Source organism: Ailuropoda melanoleuca, chromosome 19 (assembly GCF_002007445.2).
Source record: "Ailuropoda melanoleuca isolate Jingjing chromosome 19, ASM200744v2, whole genome shotgun sequence".
NCBI lineage: Eukaryota > Metazoa > Chordata > Mammalia > Carnivora > Ursidae > Ailuropoda > Ailuropoda melanoleuca.
The window spans coordinates 10,150,156-10,167,495 of NC_048236.1; the positions used below are offsets into that span (position 1 = coordinate 10,150,156).

A 17,340-nucleotide genomic window follows, 5' to 3' on the forward strand; every position below is an offset into this window, starting at 1 on the left:
TAAAAGTGTCCACAAAAGCACACAGTATTGAGGCCATGTGTATAATATAAAAATAGGTAAGTTTATTCATTGTCTCCGATATTTAGGTCAGAAGTATGTATTAGTTTTAATTGGTGCTACAGAAAAGAAAGCTTTCTTGGCCTTCATGACTTGCTTCAGAGCTTCACTCTACCAGCACAGAACAACCCAAAGACTATTCCAGATCGATGTACTCAGGAGAGAAAAGACAGCCAACAAACAAGGAAAGGATGAGCAGAAACCAGCTGTGCTCCCCCCAGATTCTCAGAAGTTATATGTTATTTGCCGCGAATAATGGTTTGGTTTGTTCTGGGTGGGAGATAAGGAGAATGAATGAAGACAGAACAGTCTTAGTCCTTGCCCACTTTCTTTTCTTTACCCCACGCCAGCTTTCATTACCCATTCCCAAAGCTCAGCGTCGTCACGTGTCCCTCAACTTCGGTTCAATTAACACTGTTATTCAGGAAATGAAGGCAAAGGCTGGCAGAAGCAGGGAGAGGAAATATATTAGAAATGTTCTTGGCAGAGCCCCAAACTTCAGAAATGAGTTCTCCTCAGATGAGGAAGATGATGCCCTCGGAGACCATGACCTGGTTATCGTCCTGCATTTTGCTCAGTGCAGCCTGGATCTCTGCTGAAGAGAAGGGCTCTTCTCTGTCCTGGTTGATGGATTCTGTGAGGCGATTCATGCCCACGGACTGTGCATGAGCTTCCCGGAACACATCCAAGAGGGCCACCTTGAATTCCTTCAACCTGCCCAAGTCAGGAAGAGACAGGTGAAGGAGAAGTAAACAAACCCAAAAGCTCTCAGGCAAGATCTATGTAAGTATTAATACAGTATAGGCATCCCCCAACATTCTATTATAGAGAGCCACCTTTCTGCTCACCTGGATTCACTCAATTCCACCTTCTGGGACTCCTTGGTCTCCTGTGAATCTGTCGTCTTTGGAGTGTGCACTTTAAAGGATAAATGGTTGCAGATAAAGGGAAGACAACACGGTGAAGCCATTTCCACAGACACCGGAGAGGTAATCTTCTCCACTCCCCCCACCTCACTGAGCCTACTGAACACCCACTTCCTAGATTCTTATGGAACCAGCCAAGGTAAAGAAACTGAGTCAGGCAAGAGACCCTCAACATATATTATCTGAGATGCTTACACCAGGCGTGGCAAAGAATACAGTTCCTCGGGAAGGAAGCAAACAACTGAGCAAAACCCAGCTTCCAAAGTTTTGACTGGGTTTCCCAAGGTTCTCTTGGAACAAATCTCTTGGACACAGGGCCCTGAGCACAGGGAACCAAACTGCAACCCACCAGAAAATGTAGTTCACAGAGCAACTAAAGTTACCAGTCAAAAGAACCACCTCTTTATCAATAGGAGACATTCACTCACCTTGAGGCATTTCCTCCTCTGTGTCACTGAAGTCATAGGGGTCATAGGAGCCCCCATCCTTGGCATCAGAGTGACGAGTCCTCCTCCTAAAATACCCATAGCAGTTAAGAGAAAGGCTTTGGGGAAAACCATCCTGTGCCTCTGACCAGAGAAAAAGAACTAGAACGATCTACAATCAAAGCAAAATGCTAGGCCCAGGCATGTACAAACTGTTACTTTTTCTTGAAAAAGACCAAAAGTCTCTGGACTAGAACACAAACAGGCCCTGCTTCCCAATGCTCTTTTTCTCTATCAACCACCTTAGACATTCAGTCACAGGCATGAAAGGGAAAAGTTACCATGAGGAAAGGATTCTGGAAGATACACTCAAAAACCTGTTTGAGTTAGTGTGCTCCTGCTACTTAGCGTTTCCTTAGCAGGGAAGAGGTCAAAAGCATCCTACCAGGGGTGCCTGAGTGGCACAGTCGGTTAGGCGTCCAACTCTTAGTTTCCACTCAGGTCATGATCTCAGGGCCCTGATCTCAGGGTTAGGGGATCGAGCCCTTCATCAGGCTCCATGCTCAGCATGGAAGTCTACTGAAGTGTCTCTCTCTTCCCCCACCCACCCCCTGCCGTGCACACAGACGGTCTCTCTTTCTCTCTCTAAAATAAATAAAGCTTTAAAAAAAAAAAAGGCATCATACGAAAGAATAGCTGGCTAAGCTCTCTACTTTGCCTAGGTTGTCTTTAGCCGCCAACCCTACAGATTTAGGCACCCTTTCCCCCCAAAAAACTTGATGGCAACCAGCAGTACTGATCCACCTCCCTCCCCTCTCCCCAGCCCCAACTCATGTCTCTGTCTCCTTTCTCTTTGCTCTGCCTTACCTCTTGCTCTTCTGCTCTTGGTCCTCCTGGCTTTTCTCCTCTTCATCCTCTGTCTCTGATTCATCCTCATTTCGCTTCTTTCGTTTCTTCTCCTTCTCTAGAACCTAAGACCAAGCCAAGCATGGGTGGGTGGGAAGGGTCACTGATGCTGGGAAACTGAATGAAGAACTCTGAGTAAGAGTCCCTTCTATACCATCAGCAGAAATAACTTCCATAGGTCTAATGACTGAGCCTCTTTCATCCCTGAGTCCCAGAGCCAGGGGAAAAATAGGCTGCTACCTATCTTAAAAATGCTGAGAGGTAGGGCGCCTGAGTGGCTCAGTCAGTTAAGTGTCCAACTCTTGGTGTCAGTTCAAGTCATGATCTTAGGATCATGGGACCGAGCCCCACATCGGGCTCCTCGTTCAGCAGGGAGTCTGCTTGAGATTTTCTCTCCCTATCCCTCTGCCCCTCCTCCCATGCTCTCTCTAAAATAAATAAGACTTAAAAAAAATGCTGACAGATATGTTCAATTCCTTTGACATAGTAGATACTTAATGAGTATTTAAGGAACAAAGAAATGAATAAAAAGAAGTCCAGCCATAATGGTTAAGTGGAAAACAATTCATTTCTTTATAGATCAGGTGGTTAATTTAACTTAACGACAACTCCCACCCTAGCAAAAAGAGTAAGCAAAGAAAAGCCTATCAGACCCACAACTAAACCCCAGAGGGCTACAATTCACTCAACTGGAGAGGGGGTGGACAACAAGGAAAAGATAATGAAGTCTTCAAGGCTCGGTGTCTTAAAATGACAGAAACACAATGTTAAAAGCAGACACAGAGAAACAGAATGACAGGCCCAAGTTTGAGAATTCAACTTCTGATGCGAGTTTTTGAGACGCCAATGGGATACCTGAAGAGACTGGCAAGGGAAAAGGTATAGAGGGAAGAGGAAGATCACCACTGTTAATCCTTTGGAAACCTCTACTTTTTTAAGAGACTAAGGAAGTATGAAAAGGCAGAGAAGCAGTCGATTGATGGTACAGCACTTCAATGAAACCAGAATCTCTGGGGCCTCTAGGGGTTCTGGCATCAGTATTTTAAAGCTTCCCAGCTAGATGCTACCTTCCACTAATGACTTAAATGCACGTGTCAACATGGAGGGCTGGGCAGCCCAAGCACCAACACTTACTCAGGAGGAGCTCTCAGGCCGAAGTACGTGAACCCTCACCTTCTTGAAGTAAGCGTACTGGACCAGCTCCACAGCTTCCTCTGCGTCCTGCAGGTCCACGGTCTTGCTCATGCGGGCCTTGGCATGGGCTGTGGCCAATCGAATCAGAGTTTCCAGTGTCCGGGCTGTAACTGGGGATGTCTGGGGAAGAGCACAAGGGAGGATTACTTGTCCAGAATTCCTTAGGCATGCCCATCATTCCCACAGTACAGAAAAGGATAAAGATACTACTGGAATGACTGTAGGAAGTAAAAGGAAAGGATTCAGAGCTCTGCATTCTGTATAAACACCACATAAAATTCAGAAAATTAAAAACAGCCAAGGAAATATGAATGTTGAGGGAGAAAGGGGTAGGTGAACAGGGAAGAAGAAAATGAGGCACCTAAGAGGTGGGAAGAAAAAAGGCTAGAAAGACTACAGTAGTGAAGGAGGAAAAATAATCCTTCACTGCCGACCTGCAATGCTCCAGGAACTTTGCTTTTATATCAACTGCATCGTTTAACACTCTCATTAACTTCTCCAAGTTTTACAGATGAGGTCAGGGCTTCAAGTAACTTAAGCAAGGTCACACTAAAGGAGGGGTATGAAAGAGGTCATCTGAGGACAAGTGTTTAAAGTTGGGTAAATTCAAGGTCAAAGTAGGAACAGAATTCTGGCATGTTCTCATCAAGTGGTTATCAAGGGGGGCTGGCGGTGTATATACCAATCTGGTGTACTCCTATCTTTTTTAAATGCTATTGGCAGAGAATGGCATCTCTGACCTAATGAGTCAGAATATCTATGTTTAGGACTGGACATGCATTCTTTTTAAGTTTCTGGTGATTAAGATATGCCCGCCTAGTTAAGCATCCCTGACATTACCCAACCTTCTCATTTTATGGATAAAAAAACTATGAGCTGAGATGTGAAGAGATTAGTGCAAGGCCCAAAAATTAGCTGAAGACCTGGATTTAGAACAGAGGCCTAGTTCTTTCTGTCACACCCCCACATCTCCCATTGTATGATCCTTGATCTGGTCACTTCTACTTTCACGTTTCCCAAATTATCATGGGATGGGGTATTATTTATACCCCATGGAACGGTATAAACAATACTTCATCACATGTTCAAAAACAAATATATTCATTTTTAAATAAATTCACCAAATCTTTTAATGATTTAGAAGCTATCAGAGGGTGGAGATTACACACTCCATTATAAGCTCCAATTCTTGGATAACCTAAAAAGCAAGAGAAATCCTAGCTTACATTAGCAGAACTACAGAATCCAAATTGAGAGATTTACCAGACCCACTAAGACCACAACTAAAATGGTGTTTTGTTCAATGAGAAGGTTTTTGACACACTGGAATATGTTCACGCGAGGGAAATAATTAAAAAGAAAAGGGTCTGCTTAATCTGAAGAAGACAAATCATACACAATCCCCAGAAAACAAAATTAAGACCCATGGGTCTAAGTCATGAGGAAGCAAGTTTAAGCCCAATAAGCAGAAAAATATTCTAACATTTCAACAGGCATGTTGCCGCTGGAGGTGTCAAGGAAGACAGCAGAAGTTTCAGAATATGGAATGGCCTGTCTGGGTGTGAGGCTGGAATAGGCTCTAAATCCACGAGTCTATGTCTATAGCACATAACAGTCTTGGACTTAGGTCTTTCTGCCATGAAATCCTGTATAAACTCTACTGCCCCACAAAGTTTAGATAAATTCACAGGCAGATTTCTTGAAATAGCTTTGTATAACAATTATGGTTATCCCACTAATCATTTGTCAAAGTTCAGCTCAAATACCACACTCTCTTCCCTCAAATTCATACCCCTTCTAAGGAAAAACTAGTAACTTCTTCATCTATACTCACTCCAATCATCTTTCACATTCATTCCCTTTTAAGTACTATACTGTGGCAGTTACTTATAAATATGCATATATGATCTTTCCATCTACCTTCCTACCTCCAGATCTGAGTTCTCTGAGGATATTTCCTCCTATTTTAACCCTGCATGTAAGAACAGACACCAGTTCAGTTCCCAAAAGTGGCTCCTTATGTTCGCAGAATGAACCATAACTTCTGGAAGCCAATGTCATCTGAACTAATGAGATATAGGTGTTCTCACTTCATTTTCCTTTTGTAAAAGGAAACGATTAGAATTGTAGAACAGGAAGCCCTTCAGACCAGACAGAAAAAGGTAAGTAATCGCTAAGTAAAATGCTTTCAGAGCTCCCAGATAATAGGGACTGCCCAGCCTTCTACTTCAGGAATTCCCAGGTCCATCTTCCTTGTGGGGACTCACCCTGGCAGTGTCCGAGCTCATGCTGTCTTGGCTACGCAGGCGTGAGTACTCTTCTGCAATGTAGGCGGCTGACTCCTGAGTTAGGATGGGCTTGATGATTTTGGCCACGTGGATGTACTTCCTCATGAACGCTGCACTCACCATCTTCTCCCTGGATGCACACACAGTGAATTCTTCTTCTCTGCCACACCCTGGCACCTGACTGGGGTGGGGGCTTGGCCTCTCCTCAGAGAAGTCAAGGTCAAGTAGCAGAGATACAATCTAGAATCCACTATCATAAATCCCATTTACATAGAATGAGTACGAAACCCTTTCATATATGTTTATTGAATTCTGTAGCTATTACTTAGATATTTGTGAGGTAAACAGTACAGGTAGAAGTTAAGGTATTATTTGCCCTATTTAATAGGTTAAAAACTACAGCTCACGGAAAACTTAAATTGACTTTTCTGACTCTAAATTCTATGTTCTAAAATGACAGGTTTGAATCTACATGCTTCCTACTGCACCACAGCCCTAGAGGTATAAGATTTCATATTTCATGCTTTGAACACCTGAACCCCAGTCTCCTTTATCCAATTCCACCTGCACAGCACCCAGGGCTTGCCTATCTACTGTCCCTTCAACATTAGCTTGTCACAAAGGCTACAGGATTTGTGCAGTACTTCATGTACGAGGATAACATCATATACCTACCATCAGTTGAGCCTGTTGTCAAAGCCTTCCATTTTAGAAAGATTAGAACCTAAGCCTATCACCATAAACACTTACAAGGCAACCGGCCAAGAAAAGAGGTATGTAAGTGTAGGATCCAGAAAAGAAAACAGGGCCACATGGCTACGAATCCAAGCATGATCTGGCATGGGCAGCGCATGAAAACTTGCTAACATGACAGAAATCGCAGGTTCACTCCAGGAGGAAGTATGAAGAACACTCACTTTTTCTTCTTGGTCCCATGCAGAAGGTTGTCATGCTTATCATAAATCTGGGTGTCCTGCTGGTCTTCCTGGTTAAAATTGGGATCGTCTGTGGCCAGGTTATCCACGGCACTACCCAAAGGCATAGCTGGAAAACCCAAGTTGGGAGAAAGGAGAGTAAGAAATTGCTTCTTCTGAAGAGAGAAAAGACTAACAAAGCAAAGACACACAGAAACGTGGAGCCCACAATAAGAAAGGTGGAATCACCTGGCTCACAGAAGATGCTCAAAGGTGTTCCTACACCCAGAAATGGACAAAAGACACATCTTAGGATAACACCCAGTGAGCAAGAAGGGAGTGGTCACACAGGCAAGGGCACCTGCAACTTCAACCCAGAAACGGAAACACCTACCACAACCTGGGCCAGGTCTGAGATAACCATGTCTGTTTAGGTCCCCCTCCATTAGTCAGTCTGACTCTTCCCGTGGCCTCACCATCGCCATCCTGTTCCCCAGGTGCCCTGTAACGGTGCATCCTAAGGACGTGGTCCGAGATCTCCCGATCCTGCTCAGGGTCCATCTGATCCAGCATGATGAAGAGTAAGTCAAACCGGGATAGCAGTGAGTCCTGCAGTCCAATGTTCTCCATGGGGGTCTTATACTGATCATACTGTGGAACGGAAGGAAAAAGGAAAGTGGAGGCAACATCAATGGGAAGAAAGGACAAGGAGGCTATTTAAAGCTATTAAAGTACTTAATTCAGTTCCTCCACCTGCAACCCTTCTCCCACTGAAGCTCAGGAGACCTGAGCAAACTCAGAGCCCCACCTCCTAGCTGATGTGCCTCTAATAAGCTTACTGTAGGTCTCAAAACCAGCTTCCTCCTTCCCAAGTTTATTCTGCTCCCGCCATTCCCAGGGCAGGACCAATCCTGAAAGATGATTCTTTCTCTCCTACCTGTTATAAAGTTGACAAGCTGGCTAAGCCAAAATCACTTGGAAACTTTGGAGTCCCTACTCAGAAGGTAGTAAGTGAAACCGCAACAAAAATGGTCAATAATCTATAAATCATAATGTCTTAAGGAACAAGGGAGATCTTCCCTGGGACTCAAGGACCTCTATACTTTTTTATCTTTCAATCCGGGGCCTAGGAGGCTACCCACCCATAGATACTTCACAGTCAGAGGGTCTAACAACCTTGTGGGTAATATCACTAATGATTCTGACCACATTCCCATTTCAGGACCTGCCGTTTTCTCCCTACATTTCCCAATATAATTCTTCAGAACGACATAAACATATGTTACCATTAATCTAAAAATCAAGGTTCTCAACCCAAGCTATGCATTATCAGCAACCTATGGAGCCTTCTAAACCATAGCTACCAAGAGCCCCAACCCAAAGATTTGAATTCAGAAACCCTGAACTGGGGGCCAGGCACCTGCATGTTTAAAAAACTCCACCAAAACAGGTAACCCCATACACTGTGTAACTGTAAATTGCCAGAGCACAGTATAGGCTCTGGGTTCAAATCTGGACTCTGCCATTTTCTAGCTTGTGACTCCGGAGTAAATTACTTAATTTTTTACTCCTCTATTTCCTCACCTGTAAGACAAGGATAATAACTACCTACCCATGAGGTTATTGTAAAGATAAAAGCAAATTATTTGTAAGTCTTAGTTAACAGTATTGTTATGGTACAATCTTTAAAGAGAGCAATTTGGCAATCTCTACCAAAATGAAAATTCATACAACTCTTTAATCCAGTGATTCCATTATGAGGTATTTATCATACAGATATGTGTTACAAAATACACATAAAGGGATATTCACTGCAACTTCATTTCATAATCGCAGGAGGGAAAAGGGAAAATGCCAAATGCCCATCAAATGGAGACTAAGCAAATTACTATAAATCCCTACAATGGAATATAAGACAGCTGCCCCCCCCAAAAAAAGAAAAAAATAAAGGCAAAATTCGGCAAACCCCAAGCTAGATAAATATAAAAGATACACCTTAGCACATCATCATCATAGTAAAATACAAAGATAAACAGACTAATTTGGTAACAAGGAGCCAGTATAGTTGTTGGTACACGCTTAAGTTTTTGTTTCCCCAAACGCTCAAGAGTTGTTAGTGGTTATCTCTTGGAGAAGGGATCGGAGAGAAAAGAAAGGCTTTTAATGTCCATACTGCACTCTCTGTTCTGTTTATACATCCTACCATCTGCATGTGGTACTTTTGTTGTAACAGTAATACAAGTTACTGGGTTGTGAGACCGCAGGTCACTTTGGTTTTCTTCTTTGTATTTTTAGTTACTTTAAACAAATAACTTTCCAGGAGTTTCTGAAGTAGATGAAAAGGTGAGGAACCATTGCCCTAAATCAAGGACAATAGCAAAATGATGGATGAGCTTAACTTTAGTCTTTGGCCTAGTATTCCTCTGGGATACCAAGAATCAACTTCATGGCCCAGCTATTCAGCAAAACTAAACAAAGGTGAGGCCAACTGTAAAGTGCCTGATTCCACTCACCCTGCCATAGACAGGGTTGGCAGCTGCCAAAACACTGCAGCGGGCATTCAGCCGAGCATGGATGCCAGCCTTGGCGATGGTGACTCGACCCTGCTCCATCACTTCGTGGATGGCTGTGCGGTCCATGTCGGACATCTTGTCAAATTCATCGATGCAAACCACACCTCGGTCAGCAAGGACCATGGCCCCTGCTTCCAGACGGCGCTCCCCTGGGAAATGAGGAGGTAAAGATACATTTTACTATCCAGGTTGTAGAAGACGAGGGGAGATTTCAATCTCCTTCTTAAGCACTCAATGTCGCTCATGAGAATATAGTGAGGAGCGGTCAGTTCTTAGAGACAGAGAAAAACCCTCACAGGTCAACCTTTTTAGCTCCAATCTGAATGATCCCCAAGCAGCCAGCCTCCAACAAACTTCTTTCATGGATTCTCTATCTTCATCCTCGATTCCCCAACTAGATCTCTGCTCTCTTTTCACTGGTCTTCATATACCTTCCTCTAATTTATAAAATAGCACAATCTTCATTTTTATTTCCCTTCCAATTTATAAAGCTTTCTCCTTCAAAAACTGTCTTCTAGGAGACATTCTTATCCATAGAGGACCACCCAAAGACTTAAATAATTTACCCCCTATTGCCAAAGGATACTCAGTCCTCTACAACCCGGCTCAAACTAACCTTTCTAGTGTATCTTCCCAATACAAGCGTCCCGAGAGCAAACTCAAAGAAGCTATGCTTGAACTCACTGCAGGACCTTTGCTAAAGACTCTTATACCCTTACCGGTTTCCTGGTCTGTGGTAACAGCAGCCGTCAGACCCACTCCAGAGGAACCCCGGCCAGTGGTGGGTATAGCCCGGGGAGCAGTGCACAGAACATAGCGTAGAAGCTGAGACTTGGCAACCGATGGGTCCCCTGTAATTGGGTGGGGGCAGTGGTGACTTCCTAGGAAAATCTTCCCCCTACCCCAGGAAGTTCTACCTTTCTAGCACAGCTCTTAGCATAACAGAAATTTACAGTAATTGGTTGTAAATAATATTCCTTTCACTTTCCCTTTACCGTTCACAGAAGAATTTATTTTAGACATAAATCAGGAAACACAAAAATTGAGAATAGTAAGAAAAGATTCATTTTAGTCTTTTGCCCTTTGATGGAACTGAAATACACCAGGTAGAGAATACACAATCATACAGATTATAGATTCCCACAAGCATACTCCACAAGCGAAGACCAAGAGTCTGATACAAATACCCAATGCCATACCGATCAGGAGGACATTGATGTCCCCACGGATGTGGCTGCCATTTTCAAGGTCTCGTTCCACCCCTCCCAAGAGCAAGCAGAGAATTGCCTTCTTAACATAGTCATGCCCATGGATGCTAGGGGCCAACGACCTGGCCAGCTGGTCAAAGATATCCTACAGGAGGAATAACCAAAAGCGTGAAAAGCCTAGTGAGATTCAATGGGGTTTTGCTGAGCTCTGCTTTATACTTCAGCCTATAAAAATGCTTGAAAAACTCCATAAATGTAGATACTATTTCTAACTGTAAAAGCTTTTCTTAAGAAAAATCACACTGATCAGACCACTGTCAGAACACATAAAGAGAAAGCCTGGATTCCAAAACCTGCTTAGAGGTTTAATCTTTAAGAAAAAAGTATTTCCAGGTTCAAAACACTTTAGGTTTAATAAAAATGTTTGTTGTGATTCCAGTAACCTTTTGTTTTGGTTTGGTTTGGGTTTGTTTTCTCGGTAACCTTTATCACACAGGCATATACAGATAACCCTTGAACAATGCAGAAGTTAGGGGTACCAACCCCCTGTGCAGTTGAAAATACATGTAAAACTTTTGATCCCCTAAAAATTTTACTAATACCCTACTGCTGACCTCGCCTTACCAGTAACATAAAAACAGTCAATTGACACATTTTTGTGTATGATATGTACTATATGATGTATTCATACAATAAGTAAGCTAGAGAAAGGAAAACGTCATAAAGAAAATCATAAGGAAGAAAAACACATTTATAGTACTGTACTGTATCAGAAAAAAAACCACAAGCAAGCAAACCCACACAGTTCAAACTCATGTTGTTCAAGGTCAACTGTAATTTCTTCAATTCTACCTGTGGACATTCTGTCTTTAAAAAGAAAAACAAATTAGAGAACTAAAACAAAAATAACCTATTTTAAACTTAAGTAACAATGCATCACTATTGTCTTCCATATAGACTTATTGGTACACTGATATTCTCTTATTCCAGTACTTGTATTAGGTTCAAATAGCAGCCCAGCAGGTAACAAAACAGAAATATTAAACAGCAAAAACACCCTTTTACTTGCTGACTGGGTCAAAACTAAAAGCTAACACCACATCCTATGGAGACAAAACCTTAACCCTCCTCATGATCCAATACAAAGACGAAAGGTGGCCCATGCGAAACGCAACCCTAATAAATCCATCCCCACCCTTAAATCCCTAAAAGATGCTCAGACCTTGGAGCGAGTTTTACTGAACTTCTTTATCTTGGCTATATCCTCAGCAGAGAATGAAGGCTGAACGTCCTTGCTCATTTGCTTCACATTACAGGCAATCAGGATAGTCCTGGGACAAAGAGGGGAATAAGAAGCAGCCTGTGGTTTTCAATTTCTAGCATCAGAGCCAACAGCAAATCAGAAAACAATAAAGAAAAAAAGGTAAGTTGTTCTGAAATCAACAACTGATTTTCTCTTAGTCTATGACACAAATAGGCTGATGATTCTTCACCTCAGGAATCTATCCTCTGCTGCCCCACAGATCTTTCTTCAGACAGAAGTGTGGATGAGAAGGAGGTGGGAATACGTGAGAAACTCACGTAAGTCATGAGGCTATAACCATGTTACCAGTAACTCCCACTTTTAGCATAAGACAGTATTACCAGTTTTATCTGATAGAAAAGACGTATGTCATCTCCCAGGCAGCTAGACTGCTCCACCTGTCTGATATATTCTCCAGAATATGTCAAACTAGAGCAAGAATACTACCAGAAATGCAAGCTACCAGCAGCATGCCAAATACCTCACAACTGCCTCTTTACCTGAAGGTCCCTGAGGTGTAGCCTCCCTTCTTTCCCGGAAGGCAACGGTAGGTCCCCACCACCTGGACTCGGTCACCAGGCTTCACTTTATCTACCAAGTCATCATCCAGAATGACATCCACAGAACGGGGAAGTTGGCCAGCTGGGGCCTTCTCTGGCATCTCCTGGATGGTGATGGTCTGGTGGTCCTTGTAGACAGAAAGGCCATATTCCGTCTCAAGGGGATTGTTTTCCTCATCCTGAAAAAGACACACAGAAAAGCATTGTTATCTCGTCCTGGTCTTAGAAATGCCACACTCATTTTCTGTAGGAAACAAATATAATCTGTAAATGACCTCATGAGATTTTAGTATCTAAGAAACAAAAAAAGCCAAATGTCTTCTCCAATTGTTCCATTCCCATCTGTTCTAGTAACAAATCATCTAATGAAAGGGACAACTATAGTCTGATGGAACCATGGCTATGTTAATATCTAAATTAGGATTCTTATTTCCCCTGTACTATGACACAGTATTTCCACTCCTAGGTAATACCCAACAGAAACATTCATCCAAAGCCACATATACAATGTTCACAGCAGCATTACTCCCAATAGCCAAAATCAGAAAACAGCCAAATGCTATCAACAGAATGATTAAATAAATGTGGTATATCCACCCAAGCAAACACTATACAGCGATGAAAATACATAAAATATACCTACACACAACATGGATGAATCTCAAAAACATCTGTTGAACAAAAGAAGCCTAACACAGGAGTATTTAGATAAAATATAAAAACAGGCAGAAGTACTCTGTGTTGCTAGATATCAGGATAGGATTAACCTTGGGGAGTGTGGGCCCTCAAATACTTCTGAGTGCTAAGAAGGTTCTGTTTCCTGGTTTGGATGCTCATTTTACAGGTATTTTCAGCTTGTGAAATTGCAGTAAGCTGCATACTTATATAAACTTTCCTGTATATATATTAAACTTTAGTAAAAACATTTTAAACTTTTACTTCCTTGCTATTTGAATTTTCTAAAATCACAACAGTTACTGTTTACTGAGTGCTTATTATGTACAAGGTATTGTGCTATTATCGTATGAGATGATCTCAGGTAATCATCCTAACAACTCAGTAAAGCAGGTATTTTTCACGTGTAACAAATAAGGAAACCGAGGCTGGAGAGGTTAAATTAGCTCCCCAAGTCACACAGGAAATTGCAGAGCCAGGACTTGAGGCAAGTGTAACTCCAAAGTCATATTCCTCAGTACCATACTAGATGACCTCCAGGAATCCAATGTATTTCAGGTTTTGAGCAAAGCTTGGCCCTAGTAATCAGCAGAAGAGTATTTCCTGAGCAATTACTGAAGACATTCTAAAAGGAGGGATCTTAATGAAGAAGACAGCAGGATGACTTAGAAAACGCAACTGGCCTGAAAGCAAAAGGACATGGGTCCTAGTCCTTGGGGTCATCACTAACTGGGACCACGTGCAAGTCACTTAACCTCTCCGAATCTCAGCATTTCACCTGGAGACAGACTAAATGATTCTAAAGTATGCCTCAGTTATAATTCTAAGATACTCATTCTTGTTTTATGTTAAGATTCCTGCACCAATTGAGTTGAAAATAAGAATTGGGTCTCATTCATATCTGTATCCTCCTTAATAATTCTTTGGATACAGTGGCTCTCAATTAAAATTTGATGGCAGGGGCAGGTACTCTTTGATAGAATGAATTCAGACATCAAGTAACCAACATTAATCATTAAGAGAGCCTCACATTGTCCTCAGTTCAGATCAATCTGAACACTAAGTATGAAGCCATTTCCAATGCCATTCTCCTCCCAACCCAAAGTAAAATATTTGCAAAGATTTCATGGTAACATTATAGCATAAGTATTCTCCCATATTACTTTAAGTATATTATAAAGTTATATATAACTTTGCTAAAAGATCTATGTAGATTAATGACTTTTTTCAATCCTCCCATAATTTGCCAAATTTTCTAAAGTGAATATTTACTCTTTTTTAAAAAAATTAGGATTGAAGATGTTCATATTAAACTTTGGCTAGCAATCAATCTTTCCTTTAGATTAATCCTTACTTTTCATCTGATTTATTTTAGAAGACTTCAGATATCACTCAATTATTTGCATTAAAACAGACATCTTTGACTCCAACCTCCCAAGAAGCCCAATTAATTCATTCCCCTCACCTTGGTGGGATAGACAGAGCTGGAAGGAAAAGCCACCAGGGTGGTGAGATCAGAATAACGTCGCTCTATAGTCTTCTTGGTAGCAGGGCAGTAATGGACACTGCGGACGACTTTGGGACGAACTAGAGAGCCTGGCAATGCAAAAAATATGCATATAAAGTCATGCAACTAAACAATGACAGAGGTGGAATCTGACCCAGGCAAGTCTATCATGACTGTAAACACTGTGTTCTTCTAACTAGTTTAAGCTACTTCAATAATACTTGTCATTTATTCATTTTTATATTTATATTTAGAACATCAACATATCTATATAAAACTTCAAGTACAACTGATCCTGACCAAGAAATAATAGGAGTTCAGAGTTAGAATGAGGAGATTCCCAAGAGCCAAGACTCCCCTACGCTCCGCAGAATTCAGCATTCTGGACCCCCTAATCATTGTGCACACCACAGCTCCTTCTAGCTTCACCCTGTTAAGTTCAATGCTATATGCTACCCAGCTCTACTCAGCCTCTCCTGCTTCCCCAGTCCCTCTTAAGTCTATCCCACTTCCATTCCCTTAGCCCCCACTTGAAGCCACTCACACTTAGTGACAATGCCCTCCACGCAGACTACACAGCTGAGAAAGCAGGAGGTAAGAGTCCGGGGAGAGACATGCTTGGAGCCAAAGCTGCCCTCCAATCCTATGTAGAACTCCTCATACTGCTTGGCATAGGTAGCATCAATGGAGGCCACAAAATCCTTTAAAGCCCGCTGGAAGGCAACCAGCTCCTCAAAGGCATTGCTCAGGAGGCTGTAAATGGGCAAGAGAGAGAATAATTAGGCAGAGAGAAAAAAACTCGAAAAAATTGACCCTCAAAAATAAAAGCGGTGTGAAAATCTAGTGCCTGCTTTCTCCTGCTGTCCTAGAAGACTCAGTAAAATACATCAGAACTGACAGCTAATTTGAATTCAACTTCTCAAAGATGCAAAAATGGTACCTCAGTTAAACATGGAAGGAGGAGCTCTTAAAGGAAAATGCCCACCACCTACTTTGGGAAGAAGAAAAAAACACAGAAGAGAGTGAGGCAATGAGGGTCAAAAACATTTCATCCAGGTCCTCTCCTAGGAAGCCTGTTCCAATCGGGGGAAGAGAAAGGGGAGCCATTGTCACTCAGAGCCAGGATATCCTCTTGGGAACCCTTACCACTTACCGGTTAGCCCTCTTCTCATTTTTCCTGCGCAGGTCATTCACATTGACAATCAATCGGTGTTGGTTGTCACTGATCAGCTCCCGAACTTTGCTCTGATAAATTCCTTGGTCTTCCTGCAAAATAACCACCACATATCACAACAGCCACAAACTCAAAATAGGACTGTTATTTAAACAGAGGCAGTTCTCACAGCAAGATAAATCAATCTCTGCAGCAGAACTGACCTCCAATTTCTCCACATTTTCACTCACTAGCCTGAGACTCCAAATACACCCTAAGAGGCCATTGCAGGAGTTATAATGATTTATTCAACATCCATGCTATTATTTCTATTATCATCTGCAGCTTTTCTGTATGCAGTCATTTCTCAACTTCTAATGGGGAATTAAAACAAGCTCATAGAAAGTCTAAAAGGACACATAAAAATCTTGTCAAAACGTCAAACAGCATATTAAAATGACTTCATTTAAGAATTACACAGGGAATTAAAATACTGTAATAGGGAAAGAGTTCTCTCAAAACCGGACCTAAAGGAAGAGGGAGCTTTACTATTTGTTTACAGACCCGGCATTATCAACCCTTTAAGATGCTTTACCAATATTCTATGGCTTCCGATCTTGAGTGGCATACAACCCCTCCCCAGCATGGCAAACACTTCTCTTCTGCATCTCCTTTGGCACTGAAAGATGCGACCAAGCTAAGAAGTCTTTTCCGCCCTGTAAGAAGTCAGTCCTTAAAACCTGCAGGTTTATAAGGCAGCGGGTCACTACCTTTCTACAGCATTCTTTCAGGATCTCCACACTCCCTCCAAATTCAGAGAGCGGGGAGTTATTTCCGAAAGGTCAAAGGGAGCTGTGCCATTTTGTGTGCGCTTAAAAGAAACCCGTCGCCTTTCGCGAGACCCCGCCATCATTTGCCCTGAGGAGGGTCACAGGATTGCTCTCTCAAGGCTGCACGTACAGGAGACCAACCAACTGAGGACTCCACCGCGAAAAACGTTACGAGATCGGGGATGGAAGCCTCCTGAGGGCGCCGGCTCGGCCGCAACAGTCCGCGTGGAGCAGCTTCTGCCGCGGCCTCCCTCGGCCTGTCAGCGTCCCCAGGGGCTCCAAGCGCCAGAGTCTCGGGCCCCCGCGCCTCCCTCACCTCGTCATCCAAGAAGTCCAGGTAATCTCTCTGCGCCTCTCGCAGCTCTACGTCGTCCAATACCACTGTCCCCGCCATGCTCCAGTTCCGCGCGGAGGGTCGTCAGATGACCCCGCCTCGGCGCGAAAACTTCCGAACGTTTCCCGCCACCAAGGGCTACGCCGAGAAGGGGCGGGGTTTTCCGGAAGAATATACACATTCTGATTGGCCGATTCCTCTTACGCGAGAATAGCGAGTATCCAATCGAGAACTGGTTCTTCTTCGTCTTTCCAGAGCGGCGCCTCGCGGTGGCGGGAAATGTGACATCCGGAGCCCTCTGTTTCTCCCCTCACTGACAGAAAAGCTGACCAACGGGGACGGAAGGAGGCTCGTGGAGTCTGATCTTTGCACAGCTGGGCGAGACGAGACGCGCTGCATTCTGGGAGTCGTAGTCTTCCCCCTTTTACCGGATGTTTTGTAGGGTTTTATTTTTTTTCAAGCTGCGTTGCCTTGACCTGCAGCTGAG

General features: G+C 42.9%; 1 protein-coding gene across 1 annotated transcript; it reads right to left on the reverse strand.

Moving 5' to 3' along the window:
* Window positions 1–40: 40 nt before the first annotated feature.
* On the reverse strand, window positions 41–17,002 carry MCM3 (minichromosome maintenance complex component 3). Its single transcript, XM_002915418.4, has 17 exons — window positions 16,836–17,002; window positions 15,690–15,802; window positions 15,081–15,289; window positions 14,495–14,625; window positions 12,295–12,533; window positions 11,714–11,822; window positions 10,483–10,636; window positions 10,003–10,134; window positions 9,224–9,432; window positions 7,187–7,361; window positions 6,714–6,840; window positions 5,776–5,926; window positions 3,488–3,628; window positions 2,276–2,379; window positions 1,412–1,497; window positions 906–975; window positions 41–771 (listed from the first exon to the last, which is right to left on the reverse strand). The coding sequence occupies exons 1-17, from the start codon at window positions 16,911–16,913 to the stop codon at window positions 573–575; spliced, it is 2,427 nt and encodes an 808-aa protein (XP_002915464.1). The 5' UTR covers window positions 16,914–17,002; the 3' UTR covers window positions 41–572.
* Window positions 17,003–17,340: the final 338 nt, after the last annotated feature.

Coding starts and splice junctions, on each gene's coding strand:
- MCM3 (XM_002915418.4), bottom strand. CDS start 16,913: ATGGCGGGGACAGTGGTATTGGACGACGTAGAGCTGCGAGAGGCGCAG. Junction 12,534..14,494: donor GCTCTGTCTATCCCACCAAG/GTGAGGGGAATG, acceptor TGTCTTTTTCAG/GATGAGGAAAACAATCCCCT. Junction 10,135..10,482: donor CATCAATGTCCTCCTGATCG/GTATGGCATTGG, acceptor ACCCAATTACAG/GGGACCCATCGGTTGCCAAG.